At 27.5% G+C, this 10,021-nt stretch overlaps 1 protein-coding gene and 1 long non-coding RNA gene across 2 annotated transcripts; both read left to right on the top strand.

Moving 5' to 3' along the window:
- LOC138338995 (uncharacterized) lies at nt 1-3,838 on the top strand. The gene is made up of 2 exons (XR_011211941.1): nt 1-263; nt 2,002-3,838. It is a non-coding gene; the product is annotated as an uncharacterized lncRNA (long non-coding RNA).
- Nucleotides 3,839-5,400: 1,562 nt separating this feature from the next.
- Nucleotides 5,401-8,288, top strand: NOR (NAC transcription factor NOR). The gene is made up of 3 exons (NM_001247723.2): nt 5,401-5,752; nt 6,381-6,694; nt 7,563-8,288. Exons 1-3 carry the CDS (start codon nt 5,566-5,568, stop codon nt 8,127-8,129), a joined length of 1,068 nt encoding a protein of 355 aa, NP_001234652.1. The 5' UTR covers nt 5,401-5,565; the 3' UTR covers nt 8,130-8,288.
- Nucleotides 8,289-10,021: the final 1,733 nt, after the last annotated feature.

The raw sequence follows: 10,021 nt of genomic DNA, 5'->3' as shown, positions 1-10,021 counted from the left end.
TCGACGATAGAGGGTGGAATAGTATAGGCATGTATAATTAATGCACAACTAATAACTGCATAAAATAATATATATAAATTTACTCATAATTAATCATTACATTACTAATATATGCATAACTCTAACTAGCTGCTATCAAACTACCCCCTAAACTCTCTCCTTCTTCTTCGTCATTTTTCAAATCATTTTTGTCGATAGAATGGATAATTCATCGAGCTGAAATTCTTATAACTACGGTGAGATTAACTCCAACCAGTATCTAGGTAATTTGTTAATATAAATAAATTAAATGTATATCAATAATTTATAAGAATGTCTTTTGGAGGTGAGTAATTGTGAATTTTTGAGCCGGTTTAAATAGATTTTAGTTAAGATTTATTTATGAAAATAAACGAGAGTCAAAAATTTCAAAACACCCATGTTTCAAAATATTTTCAGGATTTCATTATTATATATTGTGTCGATGTTATATTAGTGAATGTCAAATGTCATGACTCAAACTCATGACATATATTGTGCCTTTGGTTCTATATATATATAGTTCTTAAGGATTTGTCACTTTAATAAGCCATCATCAAATCGACTTGAAAGTGTGTGTACCATGTAAATCGTATAATGTATAATGCCTTTGTATATTTCTAAACTTATCTTTCTCATTATTTTAACGGGGAACTCACCTAAAATAGCATTCATATACTCCTTCAAAAGCTTACAAGTTTTTCTCCATCGACCCGTGCTCATCTGTCTGTCTTTTATTGCGAGCATCATGGAAAATCACGAGAAAATGCAAAAGTACATAAGATTATGCAATAATAGAATCAGAATTTTCACTAATTATGTGTATTCAAAACATATGAAAAAGTAAATATACAAAAAAAGTCAAAAAAATTCAACATTTACTATATATAACAAAAATAATTTAAATAATATATAAATAGTGAAATTTTTCGTCAAACGACTTTCAACCCTATCTAGCTTCGCCCTCAACTATGTGCACATGCATATTTACACGTGTTTATTCCCTAATTGACATTAAAAATAGCAAGTTAGGTTTTCCCTTTTACATAGAAATAGATTGATAACCATATAATTTCACATAAATATTGTACTTTATTATAAAAATATTTGACTTAGATTCACATGAAAGGCTTAAAAAAACACATGTTTGAGAGCTTAAATTTTCATTTTTTATGATATTGCTGCCTTTTAACTTTATATTAAAAAAAACTATGACGCACATACATAGATTTAGGATTCACTATGTACATTGATAACGTAATTTCGATATAATATGATGTAATATTGTTCGTTTTGGATTAAGACATTAAACAAGTACAATCATTTCTAAAAGGCCTACCGTGCAATAGTATTTGTAATATCTTTTTTTTCTTTTCAACTATTAACTAATATGGGATTTGACAACCTCTCGTTTAATCTATCACCAATAACTAGGTTTTTTTGAGCTTTACACCTACACTATTTTCTCCGCTCTGTCTATGTGACATAAATCTTATTTATTAGGTTATTTTAAGGAAAATAACATATTTTTTCGTTCGAAACTAATTTGCCTTTAAAATACCTCCTTTTCCTTCACATTTTATATATTGTACGTTTGGCCATGGATAATATAATTTTCATATTTTGTGGAATTTTATTTCAAAAAGCTTTTTTGACATTGAATTGTTATAATTTTTCAAAATTCTAAAAACTTCAAAAGGCTATTTTATAAAGTCACTCACAAAAGCTCAAAGCAATTTTAATTTATATTTATGTCCAAAGTCAATTAATATAACTCCAATTTCCATGTATTATTTTCAATTTTAAAAATAAATACTTGCCCTTTATTTTTATTTTTTGGTCTTGTATGAAAAGTAACTTTGATTATCACATGGATTGATTAGCCTCTCTTTAAATTTGCAATTCCAAAATCAAATATTCCATTATGGTTAATTGTTTTTATCTTCTCATACATTGATTTGATATGTTTATTTGAATGTCTAGTGATGAACCTTTACTATAGATGACACACTATAGTAAAGAATTAATAGACTGAAGGGCTAGTTATTGATTAATTCTCGAAAAATGGATGAACGCGAGCTAGACATAAGAGTCAAGGAGCTAGTCAGCTTGCTGTAGTTGCTATGATAAACTGGAGTGAGACGAGTTGACAGTAGAGACCATAGGAAGAAGCCCGAAAGTGAATAATATATACAAAAATAATTTTATCACACAAAAAAGTAATGCATACATATATATATATATAAATAAAAAGGCAGAGGAAAAGATTTGACAGCCAATGCAAGCCTGGTCAATGAAAAATCCAACATTTAGACCCCACTTATACTAAAATCAAGATTTTCATACTTCTATGGTGGAAAATTAGATCCATGTCAATAATATTTGTTCTTATAATAGTCGTGTTCGATCGATTTAGATGTATCTCGATTAATTTTATAAGTAATTATTTGGCGATTAATTTAATATTAAAATATTACATCTATTATATGGATAATTATACAGAGATCGATTACCTAGTGTTTTAACTCTATTGTAACTAATTTAAAGACTCAATTGACTTCGCAGATCACAAATCATATTCTTTGATTCTATTAATATTTTTTTTTGCGATATTTCTATCTATCTTTTGGCACTTTTAGGAGATTTTTGTCACTTCAAATCCTAATAAGACAAATTTATGGTTCTTGTTCCCTAGATATTTATATTGTGTGTCATGGTTTATAGTCGTGAAATTAACCATTAATATTTGCGTCAAGATACACTATATATCAATATCGCACCACCAATGGATGTGGTTCTTCCCTTTTCTGATCTGACATTTATGAAATACTATATGCGTCTTTTTTTCTGATGTGTTGATCAAGAAAAGCTAAAAATATAATGAAAAACTAATTTTATGTGTGTAGCCTGATTTTTTAGCGAAGAGATTCGAATAAGCCTACTTTACCCCTTTAAAAATTTATCCATGTTGTCACTTGACCATATATATAGAGATTTAGATATAATTTGATGTAAGCATTATACGTGGACAAATTTTTATAGTTTGATGTAAACATCGAAAAATAAATAATTCAAAAGCAAATGAAGGACCATTCAAAAATTGTCCAAGTTAGGGCTACTAATTTTGAAATAGATTCCACTTGCTTTTTTCTTTAATTAGGTAAGTGCAACATCCATAAATATTTTTCAAGATATTTTTCCGTAATTCATTCACAATTTTTTTTAAAAGAATTATTTAGTGTTTACCTGTTTACATTTATATTGAAATTAATTAAATTTAAAATCATAATTAAGAGTGGAGAAATTTCATTTATCAATAACCTAAATACTTAATTCTCCAATGAAACTAACTATAAGATTTTTCTCCCTAATAATAGGTTCATTTATTTTAGATTGGTCATGTGAAGGATATGTGTTGAAACAAATCCCTAAATTTCTTATTCTTGTTAAGTTTAAAAATAAAAATGCTAAAAAATTTTTTTACAATGAAAGAATATTATAAAACTAATTAAATCCGTCCAAATTATATCATACGTATCGCGAGGATTCATCATAAATTGACTACTAGTCGTCGTATTTGTTGTCTCTATCCGAGTTCAAGATCAACGATACTATATATAAATACATCGATAGAGACAAGTTGTTGTAAAAAAATTCCAAGTGTGACACTAGGCCAAATTTGTCCAAAGAGTAGCCTAGAAATGCTTTCTTATCTTATTATCTGTCTGTCGAGTCATGTCAAACTTCTGTTGTAAAATTTAATCACTCCTAATTCGATATTTCAAAATCGAGTTTTGCAAATTAAGAAAATTTCATTGTAGGACGAGTTTCCTCTTTAATTAAATGATTCATATGAGCGCCACGAATTCAACTGAATATCAAATAAAATACTGAATGATTGATATAGATCTCTTTATATATCTTGTGCAGGATAAAGTAGTTCTGCGTATATGCCCCTTTTACTCGATTGTCCACGTGTTGGTACCAACTTGCATGCGTATCGATTAATTATATTGCCTAATTTTCAGTTATCAAGCTCTAATTACATCATTGTCATGTATTAATCTAATCACCTCTTCAATTTATGCTAATGACGACCTCCACTTCTAATTTAATATTAACATATACACTATTTATTTTTCCACTAACGACTAATTTTTTTAATTTTTTTTTGACAATATTTATATAGTAATTTCTGCTAAGGTTAATTCTTAGTTTTTATCAACTCATTTTTACTATATATAATTAATGTCCTTCTCAAAGCCTAATAACGCCCATTTTACGTTAAGTTAAACTGTTAGAATTGACGAAATTAGGATTAAATTTTAAAAAGAATCTTGAAATATGATTTAAATATATTCACAAAATTATATCAGAAAAATAAATAAAAAATTTAAAATAAAATTGTGTAAGAAAAAAAGAATTGTTATCGATTTTAAATAAAAAAGAAAAAATAACATATATAAAACGAAAAAAAATATATTTTTCTTAGTGAGTAGATTTATCCACACTAGTAATTGTGTGATTATTGTAACATATTATTCATTAGTCTAGGTACGAATTAATTGACTCGAATATTATCGTCCTAATAAAAAAAATATTCTTAATTTTGTTCTATTTTTTAATTAGCTTATTCCAAAGTAAAAAAAATCAAAGACATGTTCTTATATTTATGAACTTCTTAATTAAACATTTATAATTACCACAAGAATCTCAAGACATGTTTATAATTAATAAATTTAGATGTCTGTTTTTCTTTCTAATTAAATTAATATAATTTTACCTTTGATAGCATATATTTATAATTACCATAGAATTCAAAGCATGTTTACTGTTAGATAAATTTAAATATCTTCTATATTTTCTAAAACCTTTGGCGTCCAATTCGATCAAAGTATGTCCACACAATTCAATACTACAAAAACTTTCTATATAAAGAGAGATAATAGTCAAAATACATCTGAAATGTTACGTTTTTTGTAAAATTTCTATTTAAATTATCACGTGCTCAATTTTTTTTACCTAAATCATTATCAACTATTTAACAATACACATCTCAATTATCAGTTATTTTCTTTTTCTACTTGAATACAGTAATATTTCAGATAAAAAAAGAAAAAGAGAAACAATTGATAATTATATTAACGCGTGATTTGATAAATAATTAATGAGTTTATGTATAAAAAATGAACACCTCATGGTTCAAAAAAAAATCTTGCAAAAATATAATACTCTAGATACTATTTTTTACCATTAAAGTATATATTTCAATATATATATATATATATATATATATAAACAAAAATATATGTAATGGCATTACTGTAAATTCAGTGTTGCCTTATACCATATATAAGTAAGTGTGGGGGCTAAATTAACCAACTAAATTCCTTCTTGTTTATCATTTTCTCTCTTCCCAAAAAAAAATCCCAAAATTTAATCATAATACAATTCGAATTTATCAACCTCGTACTACGTACATATTTTTGTTGGTACGTAAAATACTGAATTCAGGTCAACTCAAACATCGTAAATTGTGATTTCTTTATGGAAAGTACGGATTCATCAACCGGGACACGTCATCAGCCTCAACTCCCACCGGGGTTTCGATTCCACCCGACGGACGAAGAACTCATCGTCCACTACCTCAAAAAACGAGTCGCCGGCGCTCCGATTCCGGTGGATATTATTGGTGAAATTGATCTTTATAAGTTTGATCCATGGGAACTCCCTGGTACTATTTTCACCACTATACTATATTTTCTTGCCCTATAACTTATATATAGGGGAAAAAGATCGGAGTCAGCGATGAACAATTATTGTGTCTAAATTAAATTTTAAATATGCAATAGATTGGTGACGAATTTCGTTGCTAATTAATTTTTTAGTGATAAATTAATATTTTTCCCCTTTTTAATCTTCATGTTTTTTATCACAAAGTTTTCTATGACCAACTTATAAAGATTTGAACTCGATCAATTTTTTTTTTAGAATGAATGAACTTATGTTATATATAGTGATATTTTAAATGCTTTTTTATATTTTCAAAAGATATCCACGATAACGTGTAAAAAGTGAATTTGCAAAAAAAAAAATGTAGTACCTTTTATTTAATTTTATTGTAGATAATTTAGATTTTAATTTTGAATTTGTTTAATTTAAATTCTGAATCGTATAATATTTATTTAATTTCTATTTTTTGAGTTTTTTTTTGGAGGGTGCTTAAAAAGTAGTATTCACAAATATAAAGTAGTGGACAAACATAAAGTAGTGGACCCATAATTTATTTTTTTAAAAATTATATTAAAACTATTTGTTAAGTTTAAATTCTGAATTATCTTCTTATCATGTGTTTAACGCAGCTAAGGCAATATTCGGAGAGCAAGAATGGTTCTTTTTTAGTCCAAGAGATAGAAAATATCCTAACGGGGCGAGGCCAAATCGGGCTGCAACATCGGGTTATTGGAAGGCTACCGGAACCGACAAGCCGGTTTTTACTTCCGGTGGAACACAAAAGGTTGGGGTAAAAAAGGCGCTCGTTTTTTACGGCGGTAAACCACCAAAAGGGGTAAAAACTAATTGGATCATGCATGAATACAGAGTTGTAGAAAATAAAACAAATAACAAGCCACTTGGTTGTGATAATATTGTTGCCAACAAAAAAGGATCTTTGAGGGTAAGTCCTAAATTTTGCATCGAAACTAATTTCTCTATCGTATCAGATAGGGATAAGATATACGTATACTCTAATCTCCTTGAACCCCACAAGTACTATACTAGATATGTTGTTGTTGTAGATGACTTGATTCAACTTTCAAATTTTTGATGAAAATGTTTAAGTTATATATACATATATATATAGGCGGAGCTAAAAATTTCGATAAGGGGGTTTAAATCTGAAAAAATGGATATACGAAATAGCCGAAAGAGGTTCGACATAGATTATTTTAACCATATAAAAATAATACAATTTTCATATATATATACGCGTGGTTAATATGAGGAATATTTTATACTATTAATGTACTTTAACCAGGGGCGGCTCTAGAGTTGATGAACCCTCTCAGCGAAAATTTACGTTGTATATTTAAGGTACCTTTTAATAATTTTTGTATTTATATATTAATTTTGAACCTCTTGAATATAAGATTAGACGTTGACTTAGTGGTTTCAGGGGTTCAAATCACTATTCTTTTTTTCCTAACCCCCTTAATGAAAATCCTGAATCGGCCACTAACTTTAACTGGTTATAGAAGGTTAATCTTACTAGAAAAAAGCATGAAATTCTAACCGACAAAGATGTAGTCGCCCAGTTAGATAAGACGTTTAAATTGGGACGGATAGAGTTACTTTATTTTTCACTGTCATATGTTACTATATATTGACACTTCACTTAAAGAGTTATCATATCGATATTTTTACTATTAGTGTACATAACACAAACTCGAATAAATTCAATGTTTCATTAGCTAGTTAATTAGTCTAACTTTTTTAAAAAAAAATATTTTTCTTACTCCACACTATTTTATTTTATTTTTTTGCAGCTAGATGATTGGGTTTTATGTCGAATTTACAAGAAGAATAACACACAAAGGTCCATAGATGATTTGCATGATATGTTGGGATCGATACCACAAAATGTACCAAATTCAATATTACAAGGAATAAAGCCTTCAAACTATGGTACAATATTGCTCGAAAATGAATCGAATATGTACGATGGAATTATGAATAACACGAACGATATTATCAACAATAATAATAGATCCATTCCACAAATATCGTCAAAGAGAACGATGCATGGAGGTTTGTATTGGAATAACGACGAAGCAACAACAACAACAACAACTATTGATAGGAACCATTCTCCAAATACAAAAAGGTTCCTTGTTGAGAACAACGAGGACGATGGACTTAACATGAATAATATTTCGCGAATTACAAATCATGAACAAAGTAGCTCCATTGCCAATTTCCTGAGCCAGTTTCCTCAAAATCCTTCGATTCAACAACAACAACAACAACAAGAAGAAGTATTGGGATCTCTTAATGATGGGGTCGTCTTTCGACAACCTTATAATCAAGTTACTGGCATGAATTGGTACTCTTAAAGATATAAAAAGGCAAAAAATAGTTAGCCCTGTAAAATCAATCGATCAATCAATCATAGATATATTATATATGGATTTCGTTATATTTTACTTTTAGTTAGAATTAATATATAGAATATCTTCTATCTCACATTAACAAATAAGAACATTTATAACAAATAGTGAAACTAAACTATCTACCATTAGATAGACATTTTGTTAGACGTCGGATACTTTTTCAACAACTATATTTAGCGTCTACGGAAAAGGGTCTAAAATACCCTTAAAGTATTGAAAATGGTACAAAATTACCCTTCATCCACCTACTGGCTCCAAAATGCGTTTTTCATCCACCTATTGGCTCCAAAATACCCTTGTCATCCACCTTTGAGTTCGAAATTGACCACTTATTTAATGATTTTAAATTTTTAAACTATTTAAATATTTATAAAATTATATTTTAAAAAAGTGCATGAATTAATTCGGGATGTATTACTGCTTTAAATTTAATCATAAATTTCTAATTCAATCTTGAAAGAGAATCAAATTGAAATAAGCGGCTCAGCATATGTTTAATTGGGGATTCGACTCTGACTCGAATAATTTTGGATGTCATTTTCATTAATTTATAATTTCATTGTGTTTTAGTAGTGTTTATGACGATTTTGATATTATAGTTGAATTATTAATTGAGTGAGGTTTAATTAGTAATGGGTGGGTAGTGGATTGATTTATAAATTACACTAATAAGTTAAATTATAACAAATAGTTGAGCGCCACGTATTTAAAAAAATATTTAAATAGTTTAACTATAAAATCGTTAAATAACTGGTCAATTTTGAACCAAAAGGTAGGTGGAGAGTAATTTTATATCATTTCCAATACTTTGAGGATATTTTAGACCTTTTTCCGTTCCATCTATTCGATTCAAATGATTGCAACAATAAATAAAATTATGATCGACGCAATTATCATTGTTATGATAATCTACAACTTTTACTATGTGCTTGTGGACCTATATAACTTGATATGTTGTTTTGAAGAGTTAAAATAACTAGCTAAAATGAGTTGATTAATTACACTAATTATATATATATATTTTTTTATAAAAGTTAATATATATTGTGTAATTAAAATGATTACACAATATGTTTTGTAATCATTTTTGTACTTAAAAGAATGTTTTACTCCTTTATATGAAACTTCTCATTATTTAAATTTAATTAGATACCAACAAAAATATCGAATACCCAAATAAAAAATAAAATAAGTCTAGGGGAACTAAAAAAAAGTTTTAGTTGATGGAGTATCGTCATTTATTGGAGGAAATTACGTGGTGAATAACGTACATTGGTACTTGTCTTCCTCAAACTTATTATTACGATATAACAGACATTTTATAGTTGATTTGACATAAAATTTAGGGAAAAGGGTCTGATAGACCCCTCAACTTTGTTATTTAGAGCTGATATATCCCTTGTTATGAAAGTGACTCATATATACCCCTATTTGTAAACAAATGGCTCACATATACCCTTTTCCTCTAACGGAAATGAAAAAAATAATAATTTTAATCTAAATTTTTATTATTTTTTTCTAAAAAATATAATACCATATGAGTAAATTTAATCCTTGTCAAACATATTTTTTTTGACTTTTTTTGTTTCAATGACTAATTTATAATTATTATTTTGATAATCAAATTTATTTATGTTTCACTAATATTCTTGTAAAACTTATTGTAGATGACCAAATTTTTTCTTCCAATACGAAATTAAATTACAATATACACAAAAAAAATAGTTTAATTTTTTATTCTTTAAACTAAGGAATGAAAGAAAACAACAAAATAAGAATAAGAAATTCAAATAATTATAATAAAAGAAGTCAAAAAATAATTTATGTATGAAAAA

The sequence above is a fragment of the Solanum lycopersicum genome, chromosome 10 (genome assembly GCF_036512215.1).
Source record: "Solanum lycopersicum chromosome 10, SLM_r2.1".
In the NCBI taxonomy this organism is placed as follows: Eukaryota; Viridiplantae; Streptophyta; class Magnoliopsida; order Solanales; family Solanaceae; genus Solanum; species Solanum lycopersicum.
The sequence above is the reverse complement of the archived record's forward strand: the minus strand, read 5'-3'. Positions and strand labels throughout refer to the sequence as shown.

What these genes read in the sequence shown, in the direction of transcription:
- NOR (NM_001247723.2), top strand. Translation starts at nt 5,566, where the DNA reads ATGGAAAGTACGGATTCATCAACCGGGACACGTCATCAGCCTCAACTC. An exon ending in TGATCCATGGGAACTCCCTG is followed by an intron (nt 5,753 to 6,380) that starts GTACTATTTTCA and finishes TGTTTAACGCAG; the next exon opens with CTAAGGCAATATTCGGAGAG. An exon ending in ACAAAAAAGGATCTTTGAGG is followed by an intron (nt 6,695 to 7,562) that starts GTAAGTCCTAAA and finishes ATTTTTTTGCAG; the next exon opens with CTAGATGATTGGGTTTTATG.